This window comes from Marmota monax, unplaced genomic scaffold (assembly GCF_021218885.2).
Source record: "Marmota monax isolate L192 unplaced genomic scaffold, Marmota_monax_Labrador192_F-V1.1 WCK01_AAM20220418_F8-fsc00031, whole genome shotgun sequence".
NCBI classification, from domain to species: domain Eukaryota; kingdom Metazoa; phylum Chordata; class Mammalia; order Rodentia; family Sciuridae; genus Marmota; species Marmota monax.
The window spans coordinates 18,773,122-18,789,786 of record NW_026695197.1 but is presented as its reverse complement, the minus strand read 5'-3'; the positions used below and the strand labels follow the sequence as shown (position 1 = coordinate 18,789,786).

Sequence of the window (16,665 nt, the reverse complement as noted above, 5' to 3'; positions counted from 1 at the left end):
ATTCTACAAGTACAAAGAGAAGTTTCACACAATGAAATTAGTTCTATCTTCATAGATTAGGTGCTTTTTAATTTTTATTTTATTTTATTGAGGGTGCTTTACTCCTCATATATTTTCCACACCTGTTAGAGCTATTTGACGGTTTCCTTCCTCCTTCAGCCTTTTTTTCCCACTTCTGATTTGTTCTAATTGCCTTTGACAAGGGATGCCTGAATCTTGCTCTGGCATCATTGGTCTGTTTGACTTTCTTGGAATAGACAGAGGATTTTTCTGTTTCTTCCATAAGAACCAGCAGAAAAGTGGATTAAGGAAGAGATGCTTTGTATATGAACAGATCAGTATTCAAAAGTTGTAGTCCTCATCTTAAACTGCCCTGCAGCAGCTCACAAGCACATACCCACACTGAGAAGTGCACCTTCCCTCACTCTCCCAGTGCTGATCATTACATATGAGGTCAGTGTCCGCATTTACTGTGTTATAACCAGTTTTACTCACAGATGATCCACATGGTGTAATATAATCATATTTCCTTTCTTAAACAATTTATCTTTAAAAGTCTTTATTTTAATCTTTGTTCTAGAATTTTTAAATATTACAGTGTTTAGTTCTACATTCACAGTGACTTTTCCCCTGTATTTGGAAGTTATTGCTCATTGTTTAGTAGCTGTTGAGATGTCTAATGCTATACCAATACCTGATATTTGTATCTCTCTCCCTCCCTTGTTTTCTCTTTTAATTTTTAGGACCAACTTTTGTTTCCAGTGTTTTGAAATTCTGGTTATGTCTTATGATTTTTTTTTAATCTCATTTCTGGGTTTGTGGTGGCTCTTTCATTCTGGAAATTCGTGTTTTTCCGTTTTGAGAACTTTTCTTGAAATAATTCTTAAGTAATGTCCTCCTAATTTCTCTGTTCTTATGGACCAGTTCTCTAATTGCTCCCCCTTCCCTACTGTTTTTCCAACTCTTTAGTCTTTTTTTGTTCTACTTTTCAAATTTACTTTCCTTCTGTTAAAATTTTCATTTCTGTTCTCATACTTCCAAAGAATTTTTTGTTTCCTGATGCTCCTTTTTAATATGATTTCCTTCACAGCTACAGTATATTTACTTTACTATTCTTCATTGACTTAGTAATCACAACTTTTTAGAAGTTCTTTTCTCCTTCCTGCATTATCTCTGTTTTATCCCTTTTTCTTCTTTGCTTGTTTTGTCATTTAGTGGCCCTCTCTGGTGATCTTAACAAAGAGTTTATATTTAAAAGTGAGGCAGGCTGGGGATGTGGCTCGAGCGGTAGCGCGCTCACCTGGCATGTGCGAGGCACTGGGTTCGATCCTCAGCACCACATAAAAATAAAATAAAGATGTTGTGTCCACCGAAAACTAAAATATATATATATAAAGTGAGGCACTGGGGGCTGGAGTTATAGCTCAGTGGTAAAGCACTTGCCTCATACATGTGAGGCACTGCATTCGATTCCCAGCACCACATAGAAATAAGCAAATAAAATAAAGTTAATGAATAACTAAAAGAATACTAAAAAAAGAAAAAGAAAAAAAAAGTGAGGCACCGAAGAACTGATTGGAAATTCTGTACAGTGGGTTGAGTGTTGTTGACTGGAGACTTGAAGCTCTAACTTGGGCTTTTTGAGAAATTTCTTTCTTTTTTTTTAATTTTTTTTAGTTGTAGATGGACACACAATATCTTTATTTATTTTTATGTGGTGCTGAAGATCAAACCCAGTGCCTCGCACATGTGAGACAAGCACTGTACTACTGAGCTACAGCCCCAGCTCTTTTTGAGAGGTTTCTAAGAGTTGGTTTCTGTGGGTCTTTTTGTCCTAATGCTTTTCAATTTCAGCTAACAGTTATCCTCTAGTATCAAAGTTATCCTCAAGTCAGCAAACCCAGCTGATGGCATTCTCTGAGCTGATTGGGGGAGTGAAGCCAGGGGTTTGTGTTTGGTACTGAGCTGTGACTTCATTGCCCCTTTCAGTGTAGCACTTCCATCCTCACATAGGCCTCCTATCCCAAGACCAGAGTCCCAGGTTCACCATTCTGAGAGTGAGCACCTCTCTCTCTGCCAAGGTATAGGAAGGCATCCACTGGGTTGAGTGAGGCAGGCAGGGGTGGGAATGAAAGTCTATCTTTTAAAATGCAGATTTTCAGTAAGTCTTGCTGTTTTGAAACTCACCTATGCCTTTACCTCCTCATACCCAGTGCTGCCAGCACCTGTACGTACTGGAGCTCTGAAGTATAGTTCATTCACTGCTCCCTTTCACCACTGCTAGCTTAATTTTCAGCTTTTCCTGAGTCTTCTCAACCATTATAATAGCTTTGAATTCTGCTTGTATGTTTACAGTTCCCAGATGGATATTTTTTACCTGAATCCAGACTCAGAAACCAACCCCCCCCCACTTGAACCTCCTCTTGGATACCAAGGAGGACTCTCAAACTTGGCATATCCCAAAGGAATGCCTGCTGGTCTCTCTGTACCTTTCTGCCAGTCTTCCTGTCTCCATAAATGGTACATCCACTGTACCATATGCTTAGACTGAAAACCTTGATGATATCCTCAGCTCTTTCTCTGGTACCCCAAATTTAATCTGGCAGCAAGTCCTTTTGGCTCTGCCATCAACTGGGTTTGTATATTCAGGGAAATATTTCTCTCAGGAGAAACCGAAACATGTAAGACAGTTATATTTCTAGGTAAATATGAGAGTGCTTGTTTTTCAGTTTTGTTTTTAGTGTAGTAAGAATTTGGGGAACAAAAGGTAATTTTCCTCACCATAAAACCATCAGGTATCTGTCTTAAAAATCAGAAACCAGATAAACTCTGACATATTAAAATCCTATTATTGACTATGGGATTTTCTACATTGCATTTTATTCAGTGAATATCAAAGGACTCCTTATGTGCCAGCCATTATTCCAGGCCTAGAGATGCTATAGTGAACAAAGCAGGTAAGAACCCCTGCCATGGAGATCACACACTGGTGAGGAGTCAGGAAACTTTCTCTGTAACAGACTTGAATGTTAAAGTAATGCTAGGCTTTGCTTATCACATGGCCTCTGAACTACACAGCTCTGTCACTATAGTGTGAAAGCAGCCATGGACAGTCCATGAATGAATGGATGGGACTATGTCACAATAAGCTTCATGTACAAAAGCAAATGGTGGGCTGCATTCGGTCTGCAAGCTGTAGTTGGCCAATTTCTGTTTTAGTGATGAAGACAATAAGGTACATGAGAAAGTACATGATACTTTAGAAAAATGACAGTTATAGGGGGAAAATTAAGTAGTGAAACGAAAAAGTGGATGTGCCAGGTTGGGTAGTGATATTAACTAGGGTGATTGTGGTAGGTCTCAAGGAACAGGTGATATTTGAAGAAAGACCCCAAGCTTAGGAAGTAAGCCATACTAGGCTCTAGTATATATAAAAAGGGAAAGAATTTCCTTAGGATACTTAGTAAAAATGCAAGGATGCAGTAGAAATGCTGAAAGTACTGACTGTATTCATTCTCAAATTCATATTCTCTCTTTCAACATAGATTCCTTCTCCTTCTGGAACATAGGTTTTCTCCATGAAGCTGAAGTATTGCCATAGCCACTTCTTTACAGTCTTCTGGCCAGAGAGGACAAGTGGTTTTCTCACAGTCCCTAGTTAGAACAATCCTAGGGAAAGTTTTCAACTGGCTCAACTTAGGAGCATGTATCCATTGACCAGTTTTTGTGACCTAAGAATGGGGAATTATAAGTAACATGGCCTATATATCATGAACTCACCCCCGCACCCCAGAGTAGTTTCAGTTCCTAAAAGTAAAAGAGAGTGAATCATCCAGGACAGAAAAAACAATAGTGCCCATAATCATAAAATAAATCCAGATAAGAGATAATAAACTGATTATGAGTCCAGGATCTGGTCAGATTTCCAGAGTGTAAATTCTGGCTCCTCCACTTCTGAGCAATATAATCCATGGCAGGCTAATTTACTTCTGAATACCTTAGTTTCTTCATGTATAATGTGATAATAATAGTAATACTTTCTTCATTAAGCAGTTGTATTATTAATCTTGTTAACAAATATAGAAGATTAGAAATATGATTGGCATAGAATACATTCTCAGTGACAACCACCCTTACTCCTGTTACTTATCTATATCACCATCATAAAAACACGTAGCTATTAGAATCCATTCCAGGGCTACATAGTGGCTCTCACCTATAGTCCCTGTTACTTGGGAGCCTGAAGCAAAAGTTTCACAAATTTGAGGCCATATGGGACAACTTAGTTAGATTCTTTCTCAAAGAGGGCTGGGGATGTATCTCAGAGATGTAGCAACCCTGGGTTCAATCCCCACTACAACAAAAGGAGAGAACAAAAAAGAGAGAGAAAGGGAAGGATCCATTCTAGAAATGTAAGATTGATTTAACATTCCATAAATCAGTACAGTCTACTACTACTTTAACAAACTGTGATCATCTCAGTAAGCACAGAAAAAGCATTTGACAAATTCAACACCTATTCATGATTAAAAACAATAACAACAACAACAACTTTCCAAACAAGGAATAGAGTTGAATTTCTGCAACCTGATAAAAGAACTTATAGCTAAAAAGCATAATTGTGAAAGATTAGGTGTTTTTCCCCTAGATCAAGAAAATGGTAAGGATGTCTGTTTTCATATCTATTTGACATATACTAGAAATCCTAGCCAGTGCAATAAGTCAAGAAAAAGACATTTTAAAAATTCACATTGCACGGGGGCTGGGGATGTGGCTCAAGCGGTAGCGCGCTCACCTGGCATGCATGCGGCCCGGGTTCGATCCTCAGTACCACGTACAAAGATGTTGTGTCCGCCAAAAACTTAAAAATAAATAAATAAATAAATAAATATTTTTTTAAAAATTCACATTGCAAAAGAAGATTTAAAGATGTCTTTAATTCTCTAACTAGTATTTGCATAAAAATACTTACATGTTTTTAAAAATTATAATCTATAGATAATCCAAAATTATAGCATTTTAGCAATGTCATGGGACAGAAGGTCACTATTTAGCAGTAGTTTTATTTTTATTCTTGCTAGGAACAATCAGAAATCAAAAAAAATTTTTTAACATTATATTAGCATCAAAAATCTGAAAGTACAAGTTGGGCAGCAGCAGTACACACTTATAATCCCATTCACAAGGTCTACATATTCACATATATATTAAATAACTTAAGGATAAACTTAAAAAATACATGCAAGACCCGTACACTGAAAAGTATAAAATATTAAAGAAATTAAATAACCCTTTCAGTCTTGGTGGTTTCCAGGGCTCTGTCCTTACATTTCTTTACTTACATTACACAACATCTTTGGAATCACCTTCACTTTTTTGACTGAAGCTGGTGCAGATTACCCCAAAATTTCTCATCACTGCTCTTAATAGCACCAGATTAGTATTCCTCTGCTGCCATTTAGGCCTGCCCACCCCTGTCTCCCATATCCACTGGTTTCCCTGAGCAGCTCTAGATTCTGGAGCTACAATGCCTGAATTTTAACTCCTGACTTTCGACTCCTTAGTAGCTATGTACCTGTGCAAATTACTTAGCTTCTCTCTGCTTCAATTTCATCATAACCCTTTAAAAGAGGTGGAGGGAATATGGTAGTGGTAGTACCTACCTCACATGATTGCTTGATGGACAGTGCCTGATACCCAGTAAGCCCTGTGTGTGTTAGAGCTGCCGCTGCTGTTGTGAATTGCTGTCCTCCCAAGCCCTCTCCCTGCCTCAGGTCTTCTACATGTTTTCCATCAGCTGTTACATTTCCTAAGTTAGAAACCTCAGTCACCTGTGATTCCCTTCATTTATTCTCTGTGTTTTCTCTCTTGTCTTCCAAATAACTCCTACTTCCTTTAATTCAAAGCTTCCTCAACTCTTACTTTGGGTAATGTAAATGTTTCCCTAAAATTCTGTTTCCACTTCTGTTCTCTTATAATTTCCTGTCCCTCTTTCCCTCCAGGATAGAGGATGTTTTCTAAAGCAAATATAGTTATAGTTACATGCTTGTGCCTCATTATTCAGGTCAGTGATTTTCAAACATTGGTTCTGAGTCCTGAGGGATTCCATGGTAGGGATACTGTGGCCACCATAGAATGGGAGAGGATAGGAAAGAAGCCAAGGCCACAGATGCACAAAGATAACCACCATCCTTGCTGCCAATCCTGCATTCCTCCTTATGCCTGAATACCAAGTGCAGCAGCTTGACTTTTTGTCTCTTTCTGGCATTGCAGTCCTGCTGTCATAGAGCACCTCTGGCAAGGTGCATGTGAGGCCCAAGAGGTGCTGAACGCTCCTGCCTGCTGCCCCAGGCTTGTGGCTGTGCCCTGCTACATGCTGTTCTTCTACCAGCAGTGTTCATGTTTCTCAGCTTCTATTCATGCTATTTTCTCTGCCCAGGTTACCTGTACCATTACCTAACTTACTTGGCCAACTCCTAAATGTTGTTTAAGGGGACACTTAGGCATTGTCTCCAGAAATGGTTTCTTATTCTAATCTTAAAGTACAGGTCGGCAGCCCTCACCTGTGTCCTCATGACATTCCAGCTTCACTCCAGTCTATCCAGGTATGACCTCCCTGAACTGCCCTCCAGGAAGGCAGGATGATGACTGACTGTTGCTTAGACTTACCGTCATATATCAGGCAGCTTTTACTCTGCCTGGCACATAGTGAGCCCTTGGTAAATATTTGACTTACTTTCTGTCTCTACAACTTGACAAGATGAAACATAAACCTCTTATCTTGGTATGTAAGGCCTTTTTTGAATCTGCCTCTGCCTGTCTTGCTAACTTCATCTCTTGCCACAGCTCACCCCCATGAACTTTCTCTAATCTCACTGTAAGCTATGGCTATGGCTGTAGCCCCACAGTCTCTTGATACACTTCTGGTACACTTTTTCACCTTTCTGAATTGTTCTTCTTCATGTTTTATTTTTCTAATTAGCACATCCCTAAACTTCAAGGGCATATTCAAACTAGATTTCCTCTGTGGAATATACTTATCCTACTCTATATCCCCATGGCTCTCTCTTCAGACACCCAGCCTTCTCTGATTTCAGCATTGTAGACTTTTTTTTTTTTTCCTTATCCTATTGGACTTGAGCTTCTTGAGGCCAAGAAACCAGGTCTCTTTCAGCGTTTCCATTAGCTTCTCAGCTCTGTGTAGGGCTTTTGATGCATGAGCAGCCCCTCACAGTCTGTCTTCTAACTGTCTTCATTCTGGTCTCAGCTCCTGCCACCATCTGTGCACCCTCAACTGCAGCCATTTTCACCAGCTTGTGATCTTCTCCACACGTCCCAGTTTGGGCTGACCACGCAGATTCTATTTACATGCTTCTTTCTTTTGTGAAATGCTGGCTGTTGGCAGGAGCTCTGTTTTCTTCAGGACAGCATGCTCTTTTTATCAAGTTTTTTAAATGTATATAATATTTCAGGCACATACACACACACACACACACACACACATACACAGAAATAGACAATACTATAGCAATTTCATGTGTATGTATTCAGTATTACCAGAACATTTTTTATGAGAGAAACTAAATCCCTTATTTCTTCCTCCCTAATCCCATTTCCTTCCTTCCTTCCTTCCTCAAGAGAACAATGATTATTCTAAATGTAGTGTTTATCATTCCATATATATTTTACATTATTATTTCATGTGTTTTATCTATAAAATATATGCACTAGTTCTACATTTTAAAACATTATGTAAATATCATCACCTTGTTCCCATTCTATAAGAATTCCCTTGGTTTTTGCTCAACTTTGTAGTTTTAGATAATTTAAAACATACAGCTGTAGATTATTTTAAATTGCTATACAGTATTTCATGGTGTGAATACCCCAGTTTATTTACCCATTCCCCATCAGCATTTTAGTTGTTTTCATCATTTACCCAGTTTGTAATGCATATTCTTGTACTTATAGAAAAATTCATCTTTTTCTAATTTTAAAAAAGTATTCTGGCAAATACATCCCAACTGAGTGAATACTAAGTACACTTTAAGATCAGCTTCACTTATAAACATATTTACCTTTTTATATACAAATATCATATGTCTTTATTACTTTGACTAGCCTAAGCTGGGTCTAAGTACTTGGAATGCAGAGCTTTAAGCAAAAGTTACTTTTGTCACAGCAATTTGCAAGTCATTTCTTCTATAAATTTGGGTCATTTGCCTTAAAAATGCTAAATGAAAGCCAAAATTAGACTATTAAACACACACACACACACACACACACACACAAAACTTTGAAAGCACTAGCTGTAGGAACTCGAGGGAAAGCCTATCAAAGTGTATGAGAATAATATCTTAAGGGCCAGTGTGAATTCTGTTTCTCATTCCTGGTAGAGAATTGGAAGTGACCTCAAATGATCTATTCTTAGACAATTTTTTAAAAGATAACTGTGAGCAATACCACAGCTTCTTGGGGTATACGGCTGCAACATTTGATGCCTTTAATAGCCACACTTTCCATCATGCTCAACTGAAATACCTTATGTTTGAATTGAAGCTCATTTCCTTGTTTGGTCTCCTACCAACAAGAAAAACAGATTGTTAGTATTCTCTTGTAAAATAAATAAGTAAACACATTGGTCTTTCTTTTCCAAAGAAAAGGAATGAGCTTCAAGTATTGTTGGGGTTTTCTGTTTTGTTTTGGTTTTGCTGATTTCTAGGATTTACTCAATTTTCCTTTGATGATGGAATTTACCATAGATTGCTTCTGTTCTCTGAAGGTACACTAATAGGATGCACACATGCATGCAGAGCTTGTGGGGAGTGGGAATATTCCAGGTTTGGTGAACTCATAAGGCCTCTCCTTAGTTCTTTCTAAACTCAAAAAAAAACAAAACAAAAAAAAAAACACCACTTTGTTTCCTTTGTCCTTTTCCCTTTCTGTTGAGCATCCAATTTATTGCTGTGAATCTTTTTTTTTTCTATTTTCTGAGTATCAGGGATCAAACCCAGGGGCACTTAACCACTGAGCCACATCCCCAGCCATTTTTTTGTATTTTGTTTAGAGACAGATCTCTTGGGGCTGGGGATGTGGCTCAAGTGGTAGCGCGCTCGCCTGTCATGCATGCGGCCCGGGTTCGATCCTCAGCACCACATACAAACAAAGATGTTGTGTCCGCCAAAAACTAAAAAAAAAATAAATAAATATTTAAAAAAAAAAAAATAGAGACAGATCTCTAAAGTTGCTAAGGCTGGCTTTGAACTCATGATCCTCCTGCCTCAGCCTCCCGAGCTTCTAAGCGTGAGCTTCTGGGCCCAGCTTCCTCTGAGTCTTGCCATGTCTTGTGCTAGAATGGACTACCAACCTTTAGTCTCAAAATACTCCTGAAGTTCCATTTATATCAGAAAATGTACTACAACCAATTGAATCATCTTACTGATTTCTTTCTTTATGCATTTCCTTGTGAACCTGCTTTAGTCATAATTCCAATGTATTATTACCTTTTCCTTTGCATCATTTGCAAAATAATTTGCATATTTTAATATATGTGCCCTGAATTAAATTCAGTATTACATAATTACTTTCTTACTCAGCAGCTTTACTTCAAGGAATTTATCCTATATGTAGTCTCGGCTATGCTAAAAGTCATGTGCAGGGTATTGATCGAAGTACTGCGGATGATGCAAAACACTGGAAACAATTGCAGTGACTAGGCTACAGGAAGCATAGTTCTTCCGTATGCTTAAATATCATATAACTGACAATCAGTAAGTATGTGTTGAATGAATGGAGGGAAAAGTTCAAAATACAAAATAATGCATATTTTGTGGAATAAAAATTATGGATGTATACACACAGTATGCATTTATACATGGATTGGTACATTGAACATTTCTAGAATCATGTAAAATAAACTTCTGATATTAGTTACTAATGGATCATGTGGATAGTGGTAAGAGGAAAGTGTGATGTTTACTTTTCAGCTTAAAATGGAAAAACAAAATAAAACCTCAAATGCAGGAGATCCAGAAAAATAAAATGAAAAAAAAATGATGCACCCTCATAGATTGAATTTTTTCTCCTGCTTTTTTGTGTAGCGCCTCTACTCCAAGTTCATTCTCACTGCCCCCTACCTGTGCCTCTGGGCTTTGCCTGTATTCAGAAATGTCTCCTCTCCTCTCCTGCACGAATGAATCTTTCTTCCTTTCAAAATTATGTAAGACCGGGGCTGGGGATGTGGCTCAAGTGGTAATGCGCTCGCCTGGCATGCGTGGGGCGCTGGGTTCAATCCTCAGCATCACATAAAATAAAATAAAGATGTTGTGTCTGCCGAAAACTGAAAAATAAATATTAAAAAATTCTCTCTCTCTCCCTCCCTCCCTCTCCCTCTCCCTCCCTCCCCCTCCCCCTCCCTCTCTCCCTCTCTCTCTCTCTCTCTCTCTCTCTCTCTCTTTTCTCTCTCTCTTAAAAAATAAAAAAAATTATGTAAGACCTAAACCCTATACGGTACTATTCCATTTCACAGAAATCGCTCTTTTAGATATATGCTTGGCATGCGCTTAGTATCATTTCATAACTATTAATTAATCTCCTATAATTATTTTTTTCTTCCCACTATATTTCTATAGAAACTTAGAGAATATCCATTCCCTCTGTTATATTTGCTAACCTAGCGTAACTAATGAATGTTTAAGGATTTTTTAAAATTTGTTCTAATTAGTTATACATGACAGTAAAATGTACCTTGACACATCATACATAAATAGAGTATAATTTCTCATTCTTCTGGTCATACATGATAGAATCACACTGGTCAGGTGGTCATTTACGTACATAGGGTAATAATGTCTGACTCTTTCTACTGTCCTTCCTAACCCCGTACCCCTTCACTCCCTTCGCCTAATTCAAAGTAATGCTATTCTTCCCTAGCCCCCCATCCCCACCTTATTGAGAATTAGTATCCACATATCAGAGAAAACATTCAGCCTTTGGTTGGGGGGTTTAGCTTATTTTGCTTAACATGATATTCTCCAGTTCCATCTGTCAACTGGCCGGGCTGACAAGATGAGCTGGGTTTAAAGGAGCCGGATGCAGCAATAACTAAGAAAACAGAAAAGAAACCATGCAACACATGAAAATGAGTTTCTAAGGTTGAGGGAAGGCCTGCTCAGTGACCCCAAGGATCAGCTCCATGCTGGGGAGTGCTGGAAAAAGCAAGAGAGAGAGATCACACCCAGAGCACACACATTCCTACTTATTGGGGAAAAGACATTTGATAGAAGATTCCACCCAAATAAGTCAAGGGATAGGATTTCCAAGGGTAGAGTCTTGCTTGATGGTGTCTTGTGGTCAGCAGATTGATTACATCTTGGCAAGTCACACACTTCTCAGGTGCTGTGTGGGATCACAGGCAGAGTGAGAGGAAAGGCACACTTGAGTTGCATAACCCATTCAGTGCGCAACGCTAGACCAGTCCCCTCATATGCTCAGATGTGCATATCTCACACACACACAGCCCATGGATGGCTCACGACATCCATCCACTTACTGTCAAATGCCATAATTTCATTCTTCTTTAAGGCTGAGTAATATCTCATTGTGTATATGTACTATATATTCTTTGTCCATTCATCTGTTTAAGGACACCTAGGTTTGTCCCATAGTTTAGCTCTTGTGAGTTGAGCTGCTGTAAATAAATATTGATGTGGCTGCATCACTGTAGTATGCTGTTTTTAAGTATTTGGGGTATAGACCGAGGAGAGAGATAGCTGGGTCAAGTGGTGGTTCCATTCCTAGTTTTCCAAGAAATCTCCAAACTGCTTTCCAGATTGGCTGCACCAATTTGCAGTCCCATCAGCAATGTATGAGTGTACCTTTTCCCCCACATCTTCACCAATACTTATTATTGCTTGTTTGCTTAATAATTGCCATTCTCACTGGAGTGAGATGTAATCTTAGTTTTGATTTGCATTTCTCTAATTGCTAGAGATGTTGAACATTTTTTTATATATGTTGATGGATTATATTTCTTCTGTGAAGTGTCTGTTCAGTTCCTTAGCCCATTTATTGATTGGGTTATTTGGGTTTTTTTGTTGGTGGTGGTGGTGGTGGTGGTGGTGGTAGTTTTTTGTTGTTTTTTGAATTCTTTATATATCCTGGAGATTAATGGTCTGAGATACATGTGGGAAAGATTTTCTCCCATTCTGTAGGCTTTCTCTTCATGTTATTGATTTTTGCCTTTGCTGAGGAAAGTTTGAATCCATCCCATTTATTGATTCTTGATTTTACTTCTTGCCCTTTAATAGTCTCATTAAGAAAGTCAAATCCTAATCTGACATGATGAAGAGTTGGGCCTACTTTTTCCTTCTGTTAGGCTCAGGGGTCTCTATTCTAGTGCCAAAGTCTTTGATCCACTTTGAATTGAAAAAAACCTTAATATTTAGTGGTCTTGTCTTCATTGAATATCCTGTTTAAATCATCTGAAATCATTGCTTACTTTCTTAAATTCATATTTGAGTCAATAGTCTTTTTAAAAGAGCATCACTAAGAAATACTAGAGTAGTGTTTTGGGCATTTAAAAAAATATATACTACATATAATCATATCTCAAATTTATGTGGAAAGTACATGATGTCAAGATTGTCTCCATTTTTATGCTGCCATATAACCTAAAGAGAATTTCTTGCTTTACTAGATGTAGTAGATTGAATATTAGGATCATATAATTATAATGTATATTTAAGGATCCAATATTTAGGATTATTAAGTATTCTTGGTGAACTGGCTTTCATCATTATAAAATTTTCCTCTTTATCATTACTATTAATATTATGGTCTTTAATCCTATGTGTCTGTAATCAATATGGCCACTCTAATATTCTTATTAATGTTTGTATGATTTATTTATTTATTTGGGTGCTGAAGATTCAACTCAGGGGCACTTGGTCACTGAGCCACATCCCCAGCCCTATTTTTATTTTATTTAGAAATAGAATCTCATTGAGTTGCTCCTCGCCATTGATGAGTCTGGCTTGGAACTCATGATTCTCCTGTCTCAGCCTCACAAGCTGCTGGGATTACAAGCATGTACCATGGTGCCCAGCTGTATGATTTTTTATATCATTTAACTGTTAACTTATCTGGGTCTTTAAATTTACAGTATGTTTCTTTTAAACAGCAAGTAGTTGGGTTTTGCAATTTTATCCAATCTGAAAATCTCTGGCATTGAACTGCCGTGTTTAGTTCATTTACATTTAATATAAATCAACTTTATTTTTTGAAGATTATTCACTAGCTTTATTAGGCTACAATAATCTGTACAATAGTCCTGATCCTAAAGCATGGCCTTTCTAAAAATTCAACTGAATGTTCATGTTCAAGGAGTTTTATCCACTGGCTGGTTGGAACACAATAGCCTTCAGTATTTTATGACCTCCAAAATATATGTTCAGTATACAGCTTCTGGGTAGCTCATCACCACATCTTGTAATATCTTGCTATGCTCAGGTATAGCTTAGTACTTACTCAGGTCCTCAAGAAGACATCTGGATTTCTGGAACCCTTTTCTTGAAATTCTCTTTTCTCTAGTATCCTGCCTTGTAAATTCCAGCTGCCACAGCAGCCCTAAATTCATATCTCAGTCTTCTCAGCTCAGTCCTGCTGTGTACTGTTTGGGTCCCACCTTTCTGGGCCATAGTCTGGAATATTCCTATATGTAGAAACTCACCATTATGGGGTTCATGTGTATTTCTCTTTTAGGGATTATAATCCTGCATTTCAGATGTAGTAGAATATCTGAAAACACTTGTTTCATGCAATTTTTTCTAGATTTTAGTTGTTTACAGCAGGAGAGTTAGTCAAGCTCTAGTTAATCCATTATAGCCAGAAGTAAATTTTTATAAGGCATATATTTAAAATAATTCTTTTTGAGAAAGAAGAACCTAAAACTAAAATACAGAAACATTGACTTTATATTACACCATAGAATAATACTGTAATACAACACTCATTTGTAAGATAAGAAAATTAAGATACATAAGCTCAAGTGACCTATAGTAGGTTACAATATGAATTAGTCATACAGTTAGCCCATCTCCCAGGTTTTCTCAATCTTTGTCTACTGTACTCCACACTATAGTAATCTTTTAAAAATTTCTTCTAGTTTTGAAACATAATTTTAAACTATCAAACTTATTTTATTCTTCAGAACTCTTATAATTTAAACATCTTCTTCACCATTTTGTTATATAATAATATTATTAATCCTGCTAATATAGGCATGATAAAAGTTATTTACAAGCAGCTTTCAGAATAATTGATATGCTATAGAACTATGTAACTCCATATTGGACCTGAAAAAGGTCACATTTAGTTCTCTTAATATAATGGGTTTTCCTCTGTGTGTTTGTGTGTGTATGTATTTTTTTTTCCAGTTTGTTTTCTTTGCTGTCTAAAAAACATAACAAAGTTCTGGAACAAGCCACACAGTCCTTGAGAGGTTCACTGAGTTCCGATGATGTTCCTCTGCCAGATTATGTAAGTAGTTGCCTTATTTCATCAATAAAATATTCCTCTTATTGTTAAATTTATTAATAACAATATCTCTCTCATGCTCTTAGAAACCTCTAATATGCAAATAAAGAAATGAGGTCTCAAAACAATGGAAAACTTTTAAATTTTTAAATTAATAAAATTTTTAAATTAATAATTAATGTTAATTATTAGGAATCCTACTAACTGAGTCAGGAAATGTACTCAAACTAATTACATAAAAACAAAAGAAAGTATTTTATAGGAAGAGTACAAAGGTTTCTCTCTGAACTTGGGTGGCAGGGAGTATTGGGGCCATAAATACACCTGGATTTCACAAAGAACTAGAACCTAAAATTGAAAATCCATGGATTCAGGAATGTCCTGTTACTGAGGGCCATTTAGTTTCTGATCTCTGATCTGCTTTGCTTCTGCTTTGTTCTTCTGGTGACCAGCTGGTTTACTCTGCTTGCTCACTTGAACATATGATCAAAGCCCAACCTTCCTCCTTCTTCACACCAACACGAAACATGTCCTTGAGAGTATAGTGCCTTTAGCTAACTGATCAGAGTCTTGAAGCACCAATTCTCAGTGCCTGTGGGATTTGACATGTCAGTCATGGTCAGAAGTGACAGTAATAACGTGTTGTGTGTTCCATCCACTTTAAAGATGAAGAACTCATTACCACCTGACCTTGAAGAATGCTGATGGAATACAACAAAAGCAGCCCTGGGGTGAGCCTTGTACCATAATGGGACGGAGAGTGCTGCATTGAATCCCATTAGGGCAGTGCTGCTATCTATCTGTGATGTTCCTCAGGTCTGGAAACATGGCTTAGATGAAGACACTAAAAATTATCTTGCCAGAAGTTCATTAAATTCTAATAGAGACATCCCTGAATCTCAGACAACAACTTAGTGGGTTGATACATGAAACTTTATTGGAAACTTTAAACATTTGTGTTTAAAGTGGCAGTGCCACCAGATAGCTGAAGAGTGGTTTTGCTTATTTCCTGTGGTTTGTTTCATTTCTAAATAGTTGTGCTGATATGAGACTGTGGGAACAGCAATCAGACCGGATATCAGTTGTTGATAAACATACATAGCTATGTGTAGCCACAACCTGACTGGCGCTCTTTTTCATCTTTGTGTGTGTGTACGCGCACATGCAAGTGTAAACACACACACGCACACACTGTATTATGATATGATGTCATCCCATTTAAGTATTAAGTTTGTAATTTCAAAAAGTTTTTTAAAAATTAGCCTAACAATTCACTTAATTCTATACTTACCTTGACTTGTGATAAGAAAAAAAAATCTCCCTCTGATAGCTCCTTGGAAATCCCAGATGCGAACAGGGTGGCATTGTGGAATTATGTTTATATTAAGAACTTGAGGGAGCTGGGGCTGTCTCAGTGGCAGAGTACTTGCCTAGCATGTATGAATCACTGGGTTCAATCCTTAGAACCACATAAAAAATAAACAAATAAAATAAAGGCATGCTGTCCATCTACAACTACAAGAAAAAAAATTTAAAAACTTGAATTTGGTTCATCCGTATGTTTTGTTATTTTTATGCTATTATTATTTGCTTCACCCAGTATTCCTTTTCATTTTCCCCACAAAATGTATTGGATTTATATAGTCCTGAAGTGTTCTTAATCAGAGATCCATCAAATTGATTTCTTTAAAGGAAATATGTCATATTTAATGATATTTTCTGGTTATGAAGTTTATGTGCAATGATAGAGGATAGTTTGAAACCAGAGATTTTAATTTTATTATTGAATTCTACAGTTTTTAAGTCACAGTTTATTCTTTCATGAAATTTTCACAAAGTAAAAATGAATTTCTTAACACATCTGCTTCCTAGGAATAGTGGGAAAGTTTTGTTTGGAATCTGTCACTAACAGTTCTTATTTTAACATTCATATATATGAGACTTCACAAATCACAACATTTTCCAAATAGGTTTATGAACTTGAGTTTTAATGCCTTAATTAAAGAGGATGGTTAGCAGCAATTCAGTGGTAGTTATAACTGTGAATCAGTCACTCCCTCTGCCACCAATCTGAAAGTTGATTAATGAAAACAATAGTAACCTTAAAAAATGAGCACTGCCAAATCACTC

The 16,665-nt window shown here is 37.2% G+C and overlaps 1 protein-coding gene across 11 annotated transcripts in view; it reads left to right on the top strand.

Annotated features, from left to right (window-relative positions):
* The window catches only part of Dym (dymeclin), a 357,093-nt gene that overhangs the window by 238,507 nt on the left and 101,921 nt on the right, over positions 1 to 16,665 (top strand). For all 11 annotated transcript variants that reach the window (XM_058573871.1, XM_046428286.2, XM_058573870.1 and 8 more), the window contains one exon: positions 14,436 to 14,538. In XM_058573871.1, coding sequence (XP_058429854.1) covers positions 14,436 to 14,538 — 103 coding nt within the window. The remainder of the gene's footprint in view (positions 1 to 14,435; positions 14,539 to 16,665) is intronic.